General features: G+C 40.7%; 1 protein-coding gene across 1 annotated transcript in view; it reads left to right on the plus strand.

Moving 5' to 3' along the window:
* LAPTM4B (lysosomal protein transmembrane 4 beta) overlaps positions 1 to 9,491 on the plus strand; it is a 59,928-nt gene extending 50,437 nt beyond the window's left edge. Inside the window, exon 7 of the mRNA XM_054276948.1 lies at positions 7,469 to 9,491. Within this exon, the coding sequence (XP_054132923.1) occupies positions 7,469 to 7,543 (75 nt within the window). The 3' untranslated portion in view covers positions 7,544 to 9,491. The remainder of the gene's footprint in view (positions 1 to 7,468) is intronic.
* The last annotated feature ends 13,827 nt before the right edge of the window (positions 9,492 to 23,318 follow it).

Raw genomic sequence — 23,318 nt, forward strand, 5'->3', positions numbered from 1 at the left:
TCTTGTTTCTCCATTGGTGGGTGCTGTGTGCAGTTTTGGGCACCACAGTATAAGAAAGATATGACACTATTAGGGAGTGTCCAAAGGAAGGCCACCAGCATAGTGAAGGGTCTGGAGGGGAAGCTGTGTGAGGAGTGGCTGAGGTCACTTGGTGTGTTCAGCCTGGAGGGGCTGAGGGGAGACCTCATTGTGGTTTACAGCTTGCTCACAAGGGGAAGTGTGGTGGCAGACAGTGATCTCTTCTCTCTGGTGACCAGTGGGAATGGCCTGAAATTGTGTCGGGGAGGTTTAGATTGGATATCAGGAAAAGATTCTTCACCCAGAGGCTGGTTGGGCACTGGAACAGCTCCTCTGGGAAGTGATCACAGCATCAGCCTGACAGAGCCCAGGAAGCATTTGGACAATGTTCTAAAGCACATGCTGTGACTCTTGGGGATGGTCCTGTGCAGGGCAAGGAGTTGGGCTTCAATGATCCTTGTGGGTCCCTTCCAACTCAGGATATTCTATGATTCTCAGAACTCTTGGATACTCATTATAGAAAAAACATATTTCTTCAGATACTCTTGATAAATGCTACTTCTTTTCCCCTTACACAGAGAATTTTGAAGGTTAGCCTCAATAAAATCCCTATATTTAGTAGCTTCCAGTAAATCTTGTACAGGAAGTAAAACAAGTGCTACATTAATAGGCTTATTTACTTTCAAATAAAATACAAAATTGACTAAATAATCAGTGACATTTACATATAGTCCAGACCTCATTGTCACATAAAGTACTAAAGGAAATAGCTACCACTTTGTGGCTCGAGTCTCCACAACAGAGCTAAAATTGAAGGGATTTGGATTTCAGAAATTTTTAAGAAAAAAAATATACCTTAATTTTACATTTTCCTTTGTAAGCTCAGACTGCTCAGAAAAAAAACCACATTGTCAAACTTGACAGGGAAACATTGCAAAGGGAGAATTATCCTAAGCCTTTCCTGCCTACTGAGTGAAGCAATCAGCTGGCTACAGCTGTGTATGCACACACACATCTGCTGTTTTCCCCAGGTGATCTTCATAGCATCAGTGTAGTCAAGAGCCTGACAGTACATTTGGGACTATCTTGAATGGGACAGGTGGTCTTGATGGCAGCCTTCCCTCTAGAGCTGTTTGTAGGCTGGATGCTGCTTCACTGCAGCTGAACGTGCTTTAGGTTGCAGTTAATGTTTCCTCAAAGCACCACAGCTGTGGGAGGAAATTCCACTGTTCTTGGCTGGGTAAATGACAGGACAGCAGGGAAGTAAACATGAAATTAGTAAATGTGATTGCATACCATTAAACCCTCTCCAAAGCACACAGGGGTGTCAGATTGGTGCAAGTCGGTCGTTGGTCATGGCTGGAATCACTGAGATAAAATGAACCCAAAGCAGAGGGCTGGCGCAATTAGGCTTGTGCTGCTTAAAACCTCTTCTTTCAGTTCAGTTGTCTCTGAACCTGATGCATCAGTCTTGTGCTGTACTAAGGAGAAAACATACCCTGTATTAGGAAAGGCATGTGGTGACTATTTCAGCACTGCATTCAGCACTGGCATATTCTGGCACATTCTTCCCATCTGTCTAACACTATTCACCCTGTGGTTATACTCTCCCTCCTCTTTTTAATAAACAGAGAATACAGCCTGAGCCCGCTGACACTTGGTATTTGACCTGGGGCTCCTTTTGCCCTCTCTTCTTTTCCTCCCCACACACTCACATTGGCCCTCCCTAAGGATTTAGGTGTCTAAAATGTAAAGGTCACTTCTGCAGAAGAATTATGTGCAGCACATACAGAGCTGTGGTGAAGAGCTTGGAATAAACATTTTCAGGCATAGGCTGAAATTTCTGCAAATACATATTTAGTTTGTAAATATTTCCACCGTTTAGCACCTGTGTCATACAGTCATATCCAAGTGTCATCCAAGGGAGTTTTGACTCTGTCTTGATGTTTCCAACATCTTTTAAGATGTAACAAATAATACACCTGTTTTACAAATGTGAGATCCTTCTAAGGCAAAGTTAAATGATTTGCCAGAGATCCAAACAATGGCAACAGGACCAGGACAAAACCAGGAGTAAATTGCAGTAGAAATGACCCTAATTCCACACAATTATTTATTGTCATCTGTCACTGTCATCTGTGTGATGCAACCTGAAGTCCTTCAGCATAAAGCAAAGGTGTTTTTACGGAAAAGCTAAAGTTTGAGTAAACATCGTGAATGCTCACTCTAACCATCAGTACTTATCATAGACCTTTTTAATCTATAGCCTTTTTTTGGCCTTTAAGAAGGTGTTGGATAAAAGTATAATAGAGCTCTGTGTGTTTCTAACAAGACATCAACAAGGCTTTTTGTCATGGGAACTCCCAAACGTTTCATACAGCAGCCAAACAGAATGCTGTTCAAAGTCAAAGCTTCTTTACAGCAACAGTACCCTTCCATCCAGTGGAGAATACAAATGGCTGCTGGAAAAAGCAATCCAAAACTCTCTGGATACACATAAAGATTTCTGTTGAGTTCAGTGAGGTTTGAGTGAGAATGCAGAAATAATCAATTGATCTTATAAATAATCAATTGATCTTTTTATTGCAGAAATTATCAATTGATCTACTTTATTTTGCTCATACAGAACCGAGCACATTTTCTCCTTTAGAAAGGGGAGATCTAAGAGTTTGAGTTCAAACAGGAATCTCTGCAGCAATATGAGAAAACTTATACATGTGCTAAAAAAAGAAAATTTTCTCCTGAAAGTTCAAGTAAATGTGGAATCAGCAGCAAAGATGAGGAGTGGTTATTGAAATAATGCAATATGCCCCCCAAAACAGGCAAACAAAGAAAGAAACAAACAACACTGTTGGGACAAGATTAGCTACAAACTTTTTGAAAATACAAGTATTTACAAGTATTTATGTGTTTCTTCTCAGATATATTTCTAAGCAATGCCTTAAAAAACTTATTCTCCAAAACCAGATTAACCAGGATGTAAAAAATATGAAATGACATATGCTTATATTAACTGAATATGTTATAGCCATTGGCAAACTTGTTTGGTAATTATTTCTTTCAGAGAAGGTCATTCTGTATCATGTGCTTTATAATAGAGATGCTTATGTAATACAATTAACCAAACCACTCAGATGACACCAGCTAAGTCAGGAACAGGATTTCTTATGGGTCAGTTATGGATTACTTCTGCATATTATACAAGACTGCTTATCACAAAATGCTTAAATGCTATTGGGAACAAAGCCCAGTACTCGGCATTCCCTGTCCCACTTGAGCATAGGGCTATGTAGCCCCAGTTTCCCTCCCCAGCTGAAAACCTTATATCTGGAGCATTCATATGGCAGATTGCAGCTGTGGGTTTGAACCCTCTTGGTTTGAGACCCCTAGAGCTCTGATTTCAGTGTCTCTCTGTGATGCTTTTACACCAGACTACTGTACAAACAGTGAGTAATGTTGCATCTGGCTGCATTTTAAAGGATGGTGTTAATATGGTACTTGCTTCTTAAATAAAATGAATGCAGTTATAGGGCTTGTGAAATAAGCTAGGAGATTCTGTCCTTTAGATTTTAGGCATGCTATGGGACTGACCTCTGCAACTATTCAATTTTCCAAACTTTCTTGCTGGTCTACTGAAAAAAGCCAGAATGTCTTCACACAGGGATCACTGAGTACCAAAAAATGAGTGTCCTTCATAATTTTTATAGTAACTTGTGGATGACAGTCTCAAACACTCTGCAGACATGATTCCACAGCACTCAGGCAACTATCATATATTTTTCTCAATTCACAACAAAGAAATACAAAAACGAATGCCTGTGAAACAAAATGTGTCAGCTGTCTGAATGGAGATTCAGCCTTGGGTACTATATACCGAAAATATGCACATATTTTTTGTACTTTGTCAATCAATTTAGACTGTATCCATTCCAATCAGATTCACAGATAAGGCTGAATAGTGAGTTTCTGTTTTTCCAGTTTCCAAATTCACCCTTTGGCTCAGTGACTGGCTTCCATTTTCTGTCTCTGGAGAGCATAATGTACTGCCTGAATATCTATGCTTATTTATATTCACAGCACTTATCTGCTTCCATTAGCCATCTTATAAGGTTTTCAGTTAGATTTGAAGAACCATTATGGATGGATAGATGGTTAAGAGCAGATAGTGGAGGGGAAAGACATAACCACCTGTGGATCCAGTGACAAGATCTGACAGTTGTAATTTCAATGTCTGTGGTTAAAGTAATGGTTACAGTTGTGTTCCATTGAGGGTGGGGACCCACAAACTAAAAAGTTTGTCAGGTTATGTACCTGCAAGTTAGCAGAGGAGCACCCAGATGCCTTCCAGGGAGGAGTTTCTTTGTGTCTGATGCAACACTATGGAGCACGCAGAGTTTTCTGATGGAGAGTTCCAAAAAGAGTCAGGGGATGTTTGGGGTCCTTGGTAGTCCGCAGTCCTCTCCAGGAATATAACCACTGCTTGACCCTGTTTCTGCACTTGTGCTGTGTGTTGTGTGGTCACCACAGAACAGGCAAATTGGCTCCAGAATGGCACTGCCCTGCCTTTGTATGTCCCACCTTTCCAGGAACGTTCTGTTCCAACTTGCCCAATTGAGTGGCCATTAGTGTTTGAGGCATAGCAATGCGTTATCTCTTTGCTGTCTGTCACAGCACGCGTCACAGCTGAGACAGCCACAATACACACAGTGTCTCCATACAACTCCAGAAGGCTTTAAGAACTCACCCACAGAGTGACACCATACCACTTCAGAAAGCTGCAAGCAGCTGCCCTTCTTGTTCTTTAGCTCAGCCTTTTATATTCTTCATCTTACATGCATTACCCCTGTGCGCCCTCTGTTCCCTTTGGTGACTGGTCAGTGCACCTGGCACCCCATGGCTCATTGCTTTCAATGCTGCTCACCTGCTTTTCACAGCTGTGCCCACTGGGGACGAGGCTCCGCCACAGCCTCACTCCCAATTACCCCAAACTGTGTGCCTACAGCTGCCCAGACTTCTACAGGCATTCCTCTCTCCTCTCACCTCTTGTTGAATTGTTGGTAAGTGAGAAAGTGTCTTCTGAGGGCCCTTAGGGCCATTGATCCATATATGAGGTTTGGGTCTGCAGAATGAAGGAGTGCTTACTCCCAAGATGTAAAAGCCTCACCAGGAGGCTTTTCTCCTACCAGACAGATTTTGTTTCATAAAAGAGTGAAGGGAATGGAGAAGTTCACTCATATCATTAATTCTCCAGGGCAGGAGACCTACTGGAAATGACAGTAACCTCAATGCTGAAGTAATAATATTGATGTAAACACAGTAGCCTTAGGACACATGGATTTAAAAGAGGATCAGAGCACAGGAAGAGGTTCATCCATTGTTTATCAGCTCATCTTTATCAGCTGGAAGATGGACAGCTCTTTGGATGACAGGGCCTGCTGTCACTTCTTGTCACACCTGATGAAACAGACTCTGAACCTGAAAGAAATGGATCACAGGTTGGGGCTTAGCATTACAAAAGTGCAGTAAGACAGCTAAATCTTCACAAGGGGAACTTCATTCATTTTCAGAGTAATCTCTAGGTCAGATTTAATAACTAATTATATTGTGTCATAATAAACTAATGAACATGTTTCAGGGTATTTGAGAAACTTTTTTTAGTAACATGAAGATTTTACTATAGAAATCCTGTTATTAAACTAGGGATCAGTGCTAGGGAGGGGATTTCATCTGTAGAGCTTTTCACAGTTAACATGCTTCAGCATTGTGATTTACTGAGGTTACGTTGCAAAATATGTTTATGATTTTTATCATAATATATATTTGAAATTCTAAATCTTGTTCTAATTTCACTAGATAAATAGTCATAAGATGCTTGCAGCCTTTAAGGGTGACATAATTTATTAAATGCTTTTCAACTATGAGGGTTTTTAGATCATGTAGCGCATAAAATACTGCATTTGCAAGCTCAAACATATGGTATTAATGAAGAGCAACAGCTCTGACAATTTCCTTTTCTAAGTAATGAAGCTTTCCTGATTAAGGGCTGAAGATGCCAAGGTAGCCATTCTGTAATCTTAACAATATGCACAGATGTACTTGAACACATAGTCATCAATGCATGTTTGTAAACTCACATGAGTATAATGTGAATCACACTTGGAACTACCCCACAAAATCCTGTTCCAAAGTCTATTTAAATCTACAGAACAATTCCTACTGATTTTGTATGTTGTGGTTGAGGTCCAAAAGGAATGATTATGGATGTTTCTTTGCAGAAGGCAGGTTATCAACTTATATAAGAATTGGTGAAATCCTCTCATGGCAGAAGTCCCCACGGATATTCCCTATGTACATTTAGACAATCAGCTTTACATGCTCTTTAATGACCAAGAAGCAATGCTGATAAATCTGGAAATTCCATTATGAATAATTTATCATCAGCTGCATAAAGTATCTCAGACAGTACACTTCAGTGATATTCTTACTTGTTATTGAGATATTTTAGGAAATGTACACTCATTCTTCATTCAGACATTTATTTTATCCTCACTCCCTGCTGGGGTTCACAGACCAACTCCTCCTTTGTCTTTTCACATGCAAGCTAACTAATGTCAGTGCAGGTGCCATTAAAAATTGCTTGTTTAGGCATGCTTTCCTAAACAAGTAGGAGTCTTCGTTCAAATCTCTCCTCGGCCCTGTGTGGCCTGAACTTGCATCTCCCATGTCCTAGAAAGCTGCCTGGACTGCAGTGGATGGGGTTGATATATGACTAAACCTGTCCTAATTTCCTAATTGCTGTCAGATGTTTGAAGGATTCACTGAAATGCTTCTGGGAGTATAGATCTTCCTTCTCATGGCTGAGTACTCCAGAAGTATAAATCTTGAGATTTATTTAGACATTGGGTAATTTGTTCTCCACTTACTTTCTTTTTCCCCACTCCAAAATAATGATTAGCTATTCCAGGGAGGGCTCAGAAGGAGAGGTTTTCAGGACTTTTCTCGCTCTGGCAGTTTGAGCACTCCTCCAGGAGATAAGGTTTAGCACTCTTGACAGAGGAGAGCTGCAGAAGAAGCAGCCACTACCACTGCCATGCCAGATTGAGCAAATTCAGGTACCTGCAGTGAATTGATGACATCAAGCTGTTACTGGGGTTAATATGAAATGAGAAGAAATCTGTTTTCTTTCATAATGAAAACAGTATATATGTTGAAAAGAAGGAACTTCAAGCTAATATTATTTCTTTTCCTAACTATTCTGCTCCTGCTTAATAATTTACTCTTTTTTGGTTTTGGAGTTTGTATTGGGTGGATTTTTTTTGTTTGTTTGTTTGGGGTTTGTTTGGTTGATTGGTTGGTTGGTTGTGGACAAGGCCTTAGGGGTTTTATTTTCTGTTAATTTTCTCATCTGACTTCTTTTTTAAAAATAAAATCTTTTTTTCCTTTCCTGCAGGTCCTGTTACCACCATATGATGATCCTGTGAATGGAGCTGCTAAAGATCCACCACCACCTTATGTGTCAGCATGAGTGAGAGTGCTGTGTCCCTAGGGAGGATAGCTTTACTTTACAGACATTGAAGCAATAGTTTGATAATTTCACTTCCAGGATATAACCTCTGTGGGTTACACTTCGCTGTTTTGCTGACATATTGAAACATAAATTGTATGACTCATATTCTGTAGATAGTTTTAATAATTTGCTGCAACTACAGTAGTTTCAGAAACTAGTGAACTGTTTTCAGAATAATTCTGGGTAGCACTAGGGTTACAGTAGTCACTGAATAGCTTTTTCCACCATGTCTGACATACAGTGCTAGTAGAACTTTGCATTCTCAATCAGGTTCACAGTGTAACTTAATTTTTTAATTTGTAAAACTTCCAAAACATTACAAATATGTTTCTCAGATGCCCACATTCAACTTCAGAATACAGACCAAGTCAAAAAAAGTGACATTCCAATTCATTCCTCTTCTGCAAGTATTTTTGAAGTTACTATGCTATGAGTGATGATGATGATTGCAAGATGAATAATTAGTCTTATGCACTATTCTCGTCAACCTGGCTAATGGGAAACATATTTAATTGGGAAGTATGGGAAATGAGAATAGACAAAACACTCTATGTGTAACAAGCCAGAACCTGTGGTCTACGCAGACTCACTTCATCCCAGCCTGAAACCATTCTAATCCTCAAAAAAAAAAAAAAAAAAGTTAGCAAATTCTGATTACTTTCTTTACCTGCCTACACACCTTCTTCCTCTCCACTAACTTCACAAATAGTATTTTGAGGTCACAAAATCCCTGCTTTAAAGTCCCATGATTAGGTGACAAAGCTGTGTCTTTCACACTCAACATGCAAATGTTTTCCCATCGGAATGTGCCTGTAAATATTGCAGTGTTCTGCTGAGTGTTAACTAAATTATGCAGATTCTAAGATACATGTTCCCAACCTGTGGGGAACTTAAGCATGTAATTTCCTTGAGCATCAGCAGATGTTTTTTATGTTTCTCATATACATCAATGTGAAAGTATAGATTCCTTTTATGACTGAACTGGTTGTACTGAGAATCTTTCTCATGGGACTCATCCACCCTTGAATGTTTGTGTGAGGTATTTATTTCTTCTCTAGAGAAGTGCCTCCTGCACATCTAACTTTTTGTTTTGATTAAGTTTCTACTTTTAATTGAAAGAAACATGAAAAGGGAATATAATGTGTGTCTCTACCTCTCCTTGTTTCCCTCTGCATTGTCTCGTCTGCATTTGGGGTGATTGTACAGGCTGAGGCTCAGCTGGTGCCATTGCACAGCACCCAGGGAAAGGGCAGTGCAGAGCTGAGTCACAGTTTGGAGGGGCACCAGAAGACACCAAGGTTCCATCTCTGCTGTGACTGGGCTGGCATGGGAGTCCACACCCCTCCTGTCCTCAGCCTTAGTGCATTGACTCCATTCTGCTCACTGAAGAAATGTGGAACTTTTCCAGACTTTTTCTGGAAAAGACCTTTTCAGGGGAACACAGGACTAACAAATCCTTTTCACAGAGATTGCAACTGTGAGCTGTTCTTGCAGAAGCCAAGGGAAGGAAAGGACAGATGCTTTCTGCCTGTCTCTCCCATACCCTGGCAAAGGCAGGTCCCCATCTGCTTGTTGAAAATTTAGTTCATGGTTTATCCACTCTGAGATCAAGCTAAGCAATGCATTTGAATGAACCAATCCTGAAAACCATCCACTGATCTTTGTGACAGTCCTATTTTTTTCCTTTCTGAATAATGCCATCTACTCTCATTACAGGTGTCTTTGGGAATTAATCTGAATTTGGGTGTTGTGCTGGCTGGCTGGGCTTCTGAGCTTCATTTTCTTTCATTCTTGACAGATTTGTGAAGGATGTTAAGCAGTCATCTGTTTGAGAAAAGCTGGTTGTAAATACATTGCATCTGTGTATACAAACTTCTCTACAATAAAAGGGATTGTTTCCTCAAGACTATGGAAATAATGTTTTTATTGTCTTCCAAGCACAAACATACATAAATTCCTGTCCAATCAGCCTGTCACCGTAGAATTTTCTCTGTAGAGGACTAAAAGATAGTTTTCTAGTCCACTCACGAGTCAATTAATCATCTTTCCCATCATACTGTATAAATGGAGGAGAGGACAGTAAATTCTATAATTTATTGCACAGTAAGACCAAAAGTTAATTCAAAATTTTAGTTCATAGTCCAAAACCACAGGCATTTTTTGGGGGGGGTCTGATGAATTGTGTAATACAGAACATGGCTAAACTGAACTACACTGAAAGCTGGAGCTTCTTTTTCTCCACACCATAATAGGGATAATGTGCTAATTCACATGAAATTTCTTAAGACTTTAAGTTGTCTCACTAAGGAATCAAGACTTCTTCACACACCCCATGCATGCATAAATGTGAGTACACTGTGTCCTGCCAGAACTCCCCTTGGATTTAGTCCAGTTTGAGTGAAAGAGGGCAGGAAAGTTGTGGTATCAAATCCATGACATTCTTGCACACAGAATAAACAGCTGGTTAGGAGGTAACAGATAATGTAATATAAGTTTAGTTCTGGTGACATATCAGAGAATCCCCATGAGACATGGGTTCCACTCCTCCCAAACAAAAATGAGATTCTGTGGGTTACATGAAGAGACATAAACTCCAGCTGAAGGGTTTTTATCCTCAGATGCTGAATTCATTCTCCATTTCCATGTATAATTCTGGGGAATTTACACCACAGCTTTTCTGTAATTAATTTTTTAATAGTCATCTGCAACACAGCCTATTAAAAAGTTGGCTTCTTAAGGTTCTGCGTTTTGGGAGCTGCTTACTCCTAAGAGTTTTTTCCAATATTCCTCGCATTTTTTCCTTTCTCACAGATACTAGAGCATCTGTTTACTCAAATGGTCTCCTGGTTTTGTATCTGAAACTCTAATATAGCTGCTTTTTATTAATAATTTTTAGCAACTTAGGAGTGGAAAGAAAATACTTTGAGGAAATGTTGACATGAAACATCATAAATATAAGGCCAAAACCAGCAAAAAGGAATCTAAACTGATAGTACCAGAAATATAAGTAGATCTTTTGCTGAAATATCTTCTGGGATTTTGGTTGGTTATTTTTGGTTTTGTTTGTTTGGGGTTTATTTTTGTTTGTTTGTTTTCTTTTGTTTTCTTTTTTTTTAATGTGTGCTACAAGACATTGCAGGCTTCACAAATCCTACACATGCTAAGGCACAAATCCAACTTTTCTCATATGTGCCTGATGCTTTTATTCCTGATTCAGCAATGCAGCTTTCCTTTATTCTACATTCCATGCTTTATACTGGAGAAAGCAACAAGGAATTTGTAGTGGTGACCCAACAGTGTGGCACTCATGCTTGTAAGTACATGAACTTTCCTAAAACAATTGCTAATGACCATCATTTTAGGTGTTAGTCTGTCTGTACTCTTTGGGAAAACCTCTGGTTGATAAAAACAATCCAGTCTTGATATGTTAGCAAAGGCCACATCGAATCAATACACAGCCAGATAAAATCTTGGCAAGGAAGCAGAGCAAATGATAACCACTTCCAAACAAATTCCAAATTCTTTCAAATTAGAGTATTCCTCACCACTACCCTGTTGGGGATACCATGGACAGTTTATTTAAATTGTTGCTAATAACAAGTCTGTGCACACTTGGAATGTGCAAAATGGAAGACTTGGCTACTGCTAAGGGCAGAAAGGGAATATAAAAGGAGCAGGAGCAGAAACAGAACATGGGAAGGCAACATTCATGTACATCTCTCAACAGCACAGAAACAAAGTTCACTGCTGCAATATTGGTTGAATTATGTGCCCTTTCTTATCTGCTGTGGTCATGAAGAAATATAATTGCTCATGTAACCTCTTTTATTAGCTGTTAGACAAGCTCTGTTCCAGAATTCTATCACTGAAGGGATGATACCTTTGTCTTACTTGTTTTAATGCAAGGAAGTGTACAGATTAATATTTCTAAACCAAAAGGAGGATTGGTTTAATGCCTGCCAAACTGTCTAGTCAGACAGACAACTCTAAACTGCTCCTCTGGAGGCAAGTTTTATCCTTAGAGACTTCTTAGATGTTCTCTCCATAGAAGCTGCTCTCCTTAGATGCTGCTTCTCTGGAGCCAGGTTGTATCTTTCCCATTTACCCATCTCTATTAGCTGTAGAAACTGCAGTCGAACACCACAAAAAAGCATTTCTTGCAAATTCACTATGGAGATATTTCAACACTATCTCTGTTTCCAGCTCTGAGAAATCCAAAACAGCAGCTATAGCTATCTAAAGGGAGGCTTGGCTCTGATAAATCAGGATTAGTGTAGTGACTCTGGTATTTGTAAATGATGTCTCCACGCCCATGGGTTTGACCTGGAATCATTCTGCACTGTGGCCAGTTTTTCAGTTGAATAGCTCAGCAGGGTGTGGAATACAGATCTGTGACCTTCTGCCTGCAGCCTGTGTCCACCTCCCGCAGAAGAGGATACTCTAGCATTGGGAGTGAAAGCCTCATTGTCAGCCAGCCAGCAGATACAAAGCTATTTCAAAGCAGAGAGGCTGTTCTACAGCTATACCCTGGACAATGAGCTACAACAGTAGTTTATTTTAGAGAAGAACCTTGGTGAAATTTAATGCAGTGAATTATTTTCTTTTTCTTCAGAGGAATTAACTCTATCATAGCTGCAACGAGGACACAGATTATTCAAATGTTTCAGACAGGAGAGTTTTCAGGAAATAATGAAATGTTTTCATTTGTAGCCAGAGCTGGACTTAACTAATTAGTCTGAGTGGAGGACACAGGGTCACTTGGAAAGCTGAATAAACAACAAGGGGATGAATCAGGCCTGCAGCAGGGCTGGCTACTTGGCTTACATGAGAAGCTTTGCTAGACAAAAGAGCTGTGAAGCTGCTCTGAGGGAGGGAGCTGCAGCACTGCAGAGGCTCTGCAGGCATTCCAGAAGATTTCTGTTTGCTCTTTGAGGTCGACATGACCAGCAATAGCAGGGATGAGCCACATAAAGCTTTTTAGCCCAGAACTCTGAGCTCTATCACAATACCTGTGTGCATCCTAACTCTATAGCTCTAACACGCTTCTATTTCATATAAACTTTCCCATAGTATGTAAATGCTTCTGGTTTTGAAAGGGTTGGGGTTTTTTCAGATTCTTTTTTTTTTTTTTTCATCTAATATTGGATCTGTTTCCCTCTCCAAAACTCCCCATTTCATGACCCTTCATGACAGTACAAGCAAGCATGAAATTGGAGGTCCAACATGGGTAAACTTTTAGCATCAAATCTTCTGATCCCATTCAAGGCCAGGATGGGCAAGGTGCTCTTCAAATTTCAGATACCATCCTAATAAGATGAGATATGTTCTACTTTATGGATGGAAGATATTACAGCCTTCATTCTGTGCTAGAGGCAAGCACAAAACAGGCATCCACTCTCTTGTGGAGGGAGAAAAGGTGTCTGGATAGGCAAGTGCTTTTATAGTTTTATTTTGTGTATCACCAGTACATCAGTTTAGGATCAACAGATGAAAAATAAATCAATGGGACACTCCAGGAGATTGATACTATTTATATGAATGTGGTCATTCTTGGCAATATCAGATATACTCACCTGGGGCAGCAAGAACAATGAAAGTAAAAGAACAAAGGCAAGAGCTGGCAATTAGTTAAAAATATTTATCTTTTGGGAATTTATAAAATCTTCTGCCCATTAAATCATTAGAAAAATTGGATGACTTTTTTTCTTTCATTCATTACAACAGAGGATGAAATTAGCTTTGTCAGTTGGACAGAACAGCTCAAATTTCCTGCTATTGTGGGATCCTGCTGATTTGCTTCTCATCAAAAAAATAGCTAAAGAAGTTCAAAAGGCTCTTAAAAACAGACTATTTGATTCACTAATTTGGGGTGGTTTTTTCTTTAAAAAAAATGACTTTGCTTATTTTTAAATACAAATATTTTCCTTTTAAATCCATAGATATTAATCACAGTATCTGGGGCCTTATGTTCATCTAGAACTGACTGGTTTATGTTTCAATGTATATTTTCTTTGTGTTTTTTTATCTTGTGAATTGTCAGCAAAAAAAAAAAGCCCAAAGCACAACATAATATATTGTTACCTTTTGGTTACTTATTCCTCTCTGCAATTCAAATTTTCAGCCTGGAAAGTCCTGACATAGTAATTTGGGCAAATAAGTTTCAAATAAAGGTAATGTATCATTGCACTCAACAGACACTGTGTGAGCACTCCAGGGGGCTAGGAAAGTAGCCCTGGTTAAAAAGGGAAGCTCAGAAAAACTCCTCTGTCAACTGCTGCACTCCTATTAGCACCAAGCAACAGAACATGCATGGTTCCAGAACTGCCACTGGGCAGGTGTAGGGCAGCAACATTTAGGTGTGAGCTGCCTTATCTGTGGCTCTTGTACGAGAGGCTGCACCAGCAGCACAGTCCCAGCTGAGCCCAGACCAGTTCATTTTACACACCCAGCCTGAGGATGAGCTAAAAAAAGGAGTGTCTAAGAAAAAAGGGAGGTGGATGTTTGAGAAAACAAACAAACATCTACCAAACAGCTTTGTCTCAGGGGTTCTGAGACCAGATAGAGTCACAAGCTGGGAAAGTTTTAGGATGTGATCTCTGGTTGTATTCATGGTGTCTGCATGAGCCCAACAGAATGTCTTTCCTGGCCATGAGCTAGATCCATACTTAGCTCACATTCCTTCTGCTTGTTCCTTTTTCAGTTATAAATCACCTCTGTGACAATGCTTTTCTGAAATGCAGGCAGATTAGATCTACTACATTTCCTCTGCCTCAAAAAAAACCCACAACAGGTTGGATGAGCACATGCTAATGTTGAGAAACTAGTTCTGTATTTAACCTGTTCATGTTTTGAAACATCTGTAATTTTTTCCTTTGAATTTTGTTCTGAAGTGTTTAGTATTATTTGGATTAGAATGGAAGCTGAGATGGCATTTGTACAAATCATGATGGTCTGAGGTATTTATTGCTTTTAAATTTGATATACCTGTGCTGGGATGGAAATTGTCTCCTCCTCTTGATGTGAATGTGTCTTAAGGTTCATGTCTCCCTTGTTTGTAGTTGCTGCAGCTCTCATTCATTATCCTGCCTTTGTCTGTGTTGACTGTAATAAAATATTTATAGATAGCAAAGTCTTTAGCATTGCATAGACAAACAGAAGCAAGACAGATTTCTCAAAGACCTAGATAAAATTTTTGTTAGTTTCTATTGCAAACAGGAAAAATTGAGATCTTAGTAAAAAGTAGTTTGAAATAAATAAATAAATTAAAATGATTTTTAATGCAATAAAAAGTCTATGGCTTTTGACAGTTGAGGAATTCAGCTTCTTATTTATTGACATGCAAAGTTTGAAATGCTTATCAACAAGATCATAATGTTGTTGTACTATTAACTGTCTTTATTAGTCTACAGAGAGATTAAACCATAGTTTTTAAATAATTTAAAACATTTGTATCTGACAGCCTTATGATTGGAAATGTAGAATGTATGTGTAATACTAGGTCATTGGTTTTATAAACCACACTGTACTGCAATTAATCAAGAAGACTTTGCAATGCCTATGCAAATTCAAGTTTATCAGTGGAAGCATCAGTCTTAATTGTTTAGTTAGAAGAGACACCCTTTCCTGGGTCCAGTGCTGACTGAAATCAAACTGTCTCAGTTGACCTGAAGTGCCAGGTCAGCAGGTGTTAGGGATCTTAAAATAAAGAATCCAAGTTCCTGCTAGTTACCGTGAGTTTTCTTGAATTCCTACAACATCTTGAAAGCAAAACTTTATCAATCTTTTCTTTCTCTACTATTCTTCCTAAATAAAGACAAGACTTTCTTCTTTTCTCTTTTTCCCTTCCCTTCCCTTCCCTTCCCTTCCCTTCCCTTCCCTTCCCTTCCCAACTTTTCTTTTCCCTAGACATCTACTGTGGTTCAAACTACTGTCATGTAAAGCAGGTACATTACAGATGGTCAGTAACACTCTGACCAACCATTACTGGTTATTTGTCAATTACCATAAGATTCTTCATTTTTTTATCACTTAAAAATCACTTAAAAGATAAGGATTTAGAGTTCAAGGCTAAATTTAATCTGTTTTCCTGAAGAGGTAGATAATTTTCTCTATCTCATCATCCATCTGAAAACATCGTCCTTTTGCTACATCCACAGGTTCTGCTTTGGATGTGCACTCCACTTTTTTCTTTGCTGTTTTAAGCATCTCTTCCTACAGCTAGCCACCTGCTTGACACATGATTCTAATTTGTACACCATACATTATACCACCTCTAAAGGGAAATGAAGAGACAGATATTTTGCAAACCTATACTGCTTTCTTACTTGAATCCTCTGCCTCGAGCTAACATTTTCTATAATTCCAGGAACGTGCTGCTGGTTAAAAACAAATTTGGTAAAGACTCAAACACAGATGTAATGAAAAGTGTTTATTTCTCAATTGTGGTAAAAAGGACTATCCTGAGTATTATTGATAGATCAATGATACATAAATTACACAGTTATGTTCATAATTCATGGTTTGTAAACTTTATTATATACACATAAAAGCAGGGGAACTGAAACAGATCAAAGGGTATGAATACGTAAAGAGCTTGCACATCTCTCCCACACTTCTGTGGTCATCTTGCTGTGGTTTATTTCTAGATGATTGAGGATTAGAATCTTGATGAGATGTACTTGAATCTAAGAATCATTTCACATTCTTAAAGTAAATGAAAAAGGCAAGTAACTCCCTGGAGTGCATGGCTGGACATACAGGCTCAGGCCCCTTTTGCCTTGCTGTCTCTGTCCCCCTGCAGACTTCCATCTTTCTGAGTGCCATGGACAGCAGCTGAGGTCAGCCACAGGGGCTCAGAGAAATGGGCACAAGGCAAAATTTTGATTGTTGAGACCCACATATTGCAATTAACTAAGTTCTTCCTACTGAAATTCTCTTGGAAATTCCATTTGACTCTTCAAAATATTTTGGAACAAGAAAATCAGAACTCTTGCAGATGGTAACTGAAAAGCAAGTATTTCTTACGCATAGGGTACATATTTTTTTAAATTTTCTTCAGAACTATATGGCAGCTTATGATTACCATCCAGGCTGGATGTTTACTGTGAAAAAAATTTTATAAATGATCAAAGAGGCAGGACTCAATGAAGTTAGATACTGTTGGTAAAATATATACTGAATTCATCCACAGACAGCACTCCCCTACTTTATCTAGCTGAAAAATTATCCTGGGATTGCTACTCTGTCAAGTATCTTCACAGGTTTTACTTCTGCTGTAACTTTGAACATGTGAGCAGGAAAATTGCATTTTCACCATTTCCCTTGGCAATTTAAGCCATGCCATGCTTAAATGCAAGTCTCCTTCAGAATCCAAGACAAGGTTTTCTTACTCAGTCCTGGGACAAAATTGACATCACACACACAAGAAGCCCAACTTAGATCTTACAACACGATACAGAAAGCATGCCAATTGCTAGCTCTAAATCAGTCCTTGCACAATAAAGAATATTCTAAATGTAATAATGTCTTTGGATTATTATGTGTGTCTGGATCTTAAATGAAATAACAAGGTTCTTCATGAATCTTATGTAATGTCTGTGTGGTGCTCAAACAAGCACCCAAATATCATCTGAACTACAACTCTGGCAGAATTTAGGCAGTATGGCTCTTGACCTAATGGTGTTCATACAAAGAATAAAAAAAGAAAATTATGTAGACATCAACATTTAAAATGTGGTGTTTCAGATGCCCAACAGCCAAAGGGTAACCAGTCCATTCAGATTCCTGGGGGCTTTTGTGGCAACATTTGCAGCAGAAATACCTGCCTGATCTGTCATTGCTGTGGCTTCTGGCTTGAGATTTCCTCTGATTTTCTCTTTAGTGATGACATTACTACTCTAAAAAGGAAAGAGACTTTCTTGTAGCACATATCAAAGGAGTGTGGTACTTAAACTCATAAGAACATCTTTAAAAGAAAAAGTTAAAAGAATGCTGCCTGACTCTGCATATCTCAGATGAAATATGTTCTGTTAAAAGGCCATTATGATAATTTATTAATATATATTATATATGTATTATATACATCATAGGTATTCATATACATAGTAGATGTGTACATACATATGCATATATACAAAAGCTTTGGTGTTGATTTAATGTTGTGTACTGGAAGCATCTTTTCCTTTGGCTATGGTACAGTTGTGATGCTGAGCCACAGTTAAGTCTGACTCATGGACCATCTTGAGGAGATAACAGGAGGCACCAAACCCTGCACTGAATTTAGATTTAAAAGAGATTACTCACAATCTTCAAATTAAGTATATGTTCAGAGGTTTTGGTGTTTGTTTTTTTTTTTTAAATCAAAACCTTAAAAAAAATTGGCTCCTGAAAGTTTGGTCCTGAAATGCCTAGGTTTGTGGAAATCGCCCCAGAAACTTGGTTCTTCATGAAGTTCATAAAGAAATGTAAATGTCAATCCCTTTGTTGCCAATCCTATTCTCACATCCAGAAGACAAGGAGTCTGGGTTTTGCTGCCAGGGCTGTGCAGAGGCCCTTGGGAGCCACAGGGGATTGGCAGGTCTGTCCAGCTCTCTGTGAGACCTTGTGCTGGTCACCCTGTGCTCGCTCTCAGGCACTCTTCCAGGACAGGTGCTCCAAGCCTCTGTGCAAACCGCAGTTAGCAGCAGCCAAGTCACACCTGCATCTCAGACTGTCTTGCAAAAAACACTAGGAGCCAGCTTTGCTTTTTGTGAGGGGTAGATTTCTGCTGGTTTGTGCTGGCTGTGATGTAAGAGCACACAGGGGAACTCGGGCAGCCAAACAGCTGCAGGGAGCTTGTGCATGAGCTGGGCACCAGCCTGCTCAACCTTGTACAAACTGATGTCTTTCTCCATACCAGATCCCTCTGGGCCAAGGCAGGAGGTGAATGCCCAGCTCCACAGCTGGAGAAAACGTGGTCTGCAACGCAGAACTGCAGGCACCAAGGGAGCAGTGAAACTGAGCAAGTTGAAGGTTGGGCAACCATTAAATATGCTCTCTACATATCCCTTTTGGAATTAAAATACAAGATATTTTTTGAGTCTTCAGTATACAAAAAGATAAAGAATCACCTCAAACTGGTTGTTTTCTGCATTAATTTATGGATTGCCTTACAACAGCAGTTCTTTATTAGTCAAAAAATTGCAAAGGAGAAAAACAAATCCCTTACAAAATGTCATAGAATATGAAGGACGGAGATGTAGATAAACCAGCCTGTTTCTGATTTTTCTGTCTGCAGGTTTCTATCATTAAGTGCTATTACATTTCTGTTGGCTGCACTGAAGACACCTTTTATTGAAGTTTTGTCCTTTATATACTTACTTATATGGTGTCCTTAAGTCACCTTCTAAATCTGAGTTATTAAAGGCATTGCATTTCCTGAGCTTTTCACTGGATGGCATATTTTCCAGTTCTCTAATGATTCTTTCAGTTCTTTGCTATCCCACTCCAAGATTTTTTAAACATTCTGCTTGAATTCAGAGCTTTAAGGTGTAGCCAAAATAGAATATGCTCTCTGCTGTGGATAAAGAATTTAAAGCACTATGGAGTAAAAAATTTATCCTTGCAGAGTTTGTATTGAAACATACTCACTTAATGAGTATTCTTTGCTCACATACAGCTGAGATTTATCATCTGTTTTGCAATCTATTTCATATGTGCAAAGCTGTTGCTGCAGCATTACAGCTCCCTAGTCAAAATATTGTGTTATGTGGGTGCCTAAGAAATGTCCAAGTGTGTAATGTTTACACTCAACCCCATATTGATCCTTTCATAGCCCATTAAAAAGAAAGAATAAAGGGATATTTTGACAAAATCTGTTTCCTTAAGCAGTTCTGTGTTTTATTACCAGTTTTTTGAATAATGACATATTCTATAAAATTTTTTTTTGAATGACAGTACTATGGAAAAATTTAGGTAGGACCAAAAATATACCCAAGGATGGTGTCCAGCATTTCTAAGTTACAGCCTCATATGATGAATCTTCTGTTTTACCTGTAGTCAAGAAACTTTACCTTAGGAACTCTCCAAAATATGATTGTTTTTAGTACAATCACTGGTGGTGGTGGTGGTGGCATTTGCCAATACTTTGGCTCTGCAGTAATCACTGTGTTTTAAAAGACTGAAGAGGAAGAAAACTTTAAAAAGAAGTTGTAGTGAAAGGATTAATGATTAAAGGCTTCTTGAAAGTACTAGTAGATAGTAGTAGATATGATATTGTTGGTATAGAATAGCTTAATTTAATGTGTACCTGGTAATGGTGGGGAAAAATATCAACTCTCCCTGCCCCTAAATATCTGGAAAATCCATTTAAATGTAAGATGATATTTCACAGGAAAATGCATAAAAACAAAGCTGCAGTAATAAAAGAGGTATGAGATGCTACAGAAGATCTGTAGTAATCTTGGTATGGTTTGTAGCTAAGTTAAACCTGGTTAGGTAGTGAAAAAATACTTCTAATACTGCCACTGAATCCAACCCAAAGGAAAAGTTTCACTCACAGTCAGATAAATAAAATATTTTCTTCAAAATACAGAAAAATCAATCATCTGTTTTGATATCTACAATAAATACAATTAGGAATGCTAGTTGGAAGCAAAAAAAATAAAAATTAAAGAACTAGAAGACAGATGAAATACCATAGTATAAAATCACAGAATTACTGAATCATCAAGGTTGGAAGAGACCCTCAAGATCATGTATTAGAGAGAATTAATCCACTGGCAAACAGGTGCAGCTGCATATCTAAACTGGACACAAAGGTGACCATCAGCCATCAGTGGTGCTGTGGCCACTGAAAATGATAAAGAAATCCTTGACCACATCAGGAGAAGTGGAGAGGGCTTGCGTGGTGCATCGTGTTTAGTTTTGCCAAACGCCCTCTCAGGAGCCACATACACAACAAGAACTTGCTGAGTGAAACAAGAATGAAAGCTGAAAATGATTGCTCTCACTAAATGCCCTAGGCAAGCCTTGGAGAACAAAATGAGTTCTTTAGGTTTAAAGACAATGTTGATATTAGGAAACAAATACAAAATTGCCATAAATACTTTTAGACTGGAAATGAGTAGGAAGTGTCTAACTACCATGAAGGTCTGACACAGTCCTCTAACAGCAGGAGGAAAATCAATTCCTTGCTGTTTAACTCAAAGCACCTGCTTATAAAACCTACTTTCTGAAATGTGGTTTTTGTATTAAGTGATTGCCTGTGATAAGTGAGAAGCAGCCTATATCCCTTCTTCCAGAATGAGAGTAATTCTTCCAGGCAGTAAGAGAAGACAGGAAAGGAACAAACGGACCCAAAGTTTCAGGTATCTAGTCAGCAATCCTTATGAAGCTTAAGAATTGCCTGATTTTTTTTTTTTTTTGCCAAATTTTTGATTCTTTGCATATCAAAGCATGGCTTGATAGAAGTGTCCAGCTTTTTCCTTATGTAACATCTTCCAATCTTCCTCTACCCAGTGTATCAAATGTTGACAGACTTGAACAAAGGCTCTCCCAAATCCATAAGAAGTCACACGATGGGAGTGGAGGACAGAAGCTCATCATTTGAGAAAGGACAAGCAGCAAAGAGATTGGGACTTTGAAATGTGGGGATTACATAGTACTTCTGGTGTGGTATAAATAAATACCAAAGTCAAATAAAGTCAAATAAAAGTCTCCGATCTCCTATGCTGTCTCTTATGAAACAAAGAGATGCTTTGTGCTGACTTGCCATCATCCTTTCCTCCAATCTCCCTCTGGGAGACCTTCTCTGTGTTCATCCTGCCAACAGCAGCAGGCTGCACGACCTCTGGGATGAGCTCTAGTGATGGGCTCTCTTGTGTATACACTGGAGCTAAAGCCACCAGAGTTACTCTGGGCACTCACATGATCTTGTCACTACAACATTTTCTCCTGACTTTCGTCTTCCTCTGGCAACTCAGCTGATGCCTCAAGCCACAGCACAGGGAAATGGAAGTATGGTTTCTGTATTTTCAGACAACAGAGCATTAATTAGGACTGTGACTGGGCCTCATCCTACAGAAACAGAATGGGAGAATTGTTCTGCACTTGGCTCTGCTGGGTTTGCTATAATGTCTATCAGTGCTCAGTTGCATTTTTATCTTTTCCCTTTTCTCTGGCTACAGGAAAGGTTTGGGAATCAGTGCTCAGAATTAAAGATAAGGTGAATCCAACCACTTTCAGTTTTAGATTTGCTTCTTATCTGTATGCTTCCTTTTAGAGATTACATTTTGTACACCCACATCACAGGCAATTAATTGTGCCTTACAAAACTTACATAAAGTAGCTCGGCTGATTGCCAGAGTTACTCATTATGCCAGCAGCTCTGAGGGGTAAAAGTCTCCTCTGTGAGACTCCTCTGATACCTGATGTACTGCAGTTGGCATGGCTTGGTGATTTATGTTTTTATGTTGGACAGTGACAGCGGGTCCTGCTCACCTCTGCCATTTCAATGGCTTTCACTGAGTTTTTTTGTTTGTTTGTTTGTTTGCCAGGAAACAGAAATCACAATTGCTTGGGAACAAAGCAGGAGTTTTATTTTTTCTTCTTCATACATAATAACGTAAATGTTGACATTTAGTTTTTCACACCTGGACTACTGACCGCTGCTGTGTCAGCTAAGAAACGACGATCCCTGCCACTTGCCAACTTATTTCACGCTTCTCTCAGCGTTTTCCCCGACGGAGACTCCCACCGGTTCGCCGCGGTGGCAGACACCGCATGAATCACCAGGGACTGTTTGCCTTGGCCCGCGGGGAATGGGATTTCCATTCCCCGACGTTTCCTTTGGTCGGCTTCCCTGGAAGGCTGCGGTCCGGGGAGCACGGCGCTGGCCGGGGAAGGATGCGCTGAGCCGCCAGACAGAAACCACATCGCTTTTCTCTAGCGGGAACCCACGGCCCCGCCGGGAGAGCCCGCTCGGCCGGAGCAGGCGCTGCTCCTGGGGCTGCGGGAGCTCCTCTGGCCGCCCGCCACAGCTCTGGCAGGGAGGAACAGCAGCGGGGCCGAGGTGCGCGGGGCGGCGGGGTCGGGCCGGGGCCACCGCGGCCGGGAGCCCCGAGGGGCCGGCAGCCCCTGTCCCTGCCGGGGCTGGCGGGAGGGAGCGGGCCCCGCGTCCCTCGGACCCGGCGGGAACGCCTGGGGCCGACAGCCCGTGTCCCGCAAGAGCCGTCGATTCCCTCTCTTTCCTCCCGGCAGGCGTGAGGGAGCGGGAGAACAGCCCGGGTCCCATACACGGGGCAGGCGGGAAGGAGTGGGACGGCGGTCGTACCCCTCAGGGGGGCAGGCAGGAGTGAAGAACCGCGTCCCTGACGGCACAGGCGGCTGAGGAGCGAGGAACGCGGCTCTCCGCGGCTCCTCCCGCGGCCTCCCGGCGCCGCGCCGGCTCTGGAGGTCTGGGCAGGGCAGCCGGTGTCTCCATACGGGACTCCCCGCGTTCCCTCCCCTCAGTGCTGGGCTCCTGCCGCCGGGGACGGGGCTGGCGGGAGGCGGCAGCTCCCGGGGGGCGGGCGGGGGAGCGCCGTCCGGGGCCGCGCCGAGGGGAGGAGGCTCCGCGCTCGCTCCCGGCCGCCGCCGCTGCCGCGCCGAGCGGAGCGGCCCCGCCAGCCCCTCAGGTAAGCCCCGCTCTGCCGCCTGCCCTGCCCCGCCTCGCCTCGCCTCTCCCGCCCGCCGGGCGGGTCCGCGGCGCTCCGCC

This window comes from Melozone crissalis, unplaced genomic scaffold (assembly GCF_028551555.1).
Source record: "Melozone crissalis strain CALT ecotype California unplaced genomic scaffold, PUWL_Pcris_2 ptg000002l_1, whole genome shotgun sequence".
In the NCBI taxonomy this organism is placed as follows: Eukaryota; Metazoa; Chordata; class Aves; order Passeriformes; family Passerellidae; genus Melozone; species Melozone crissalis.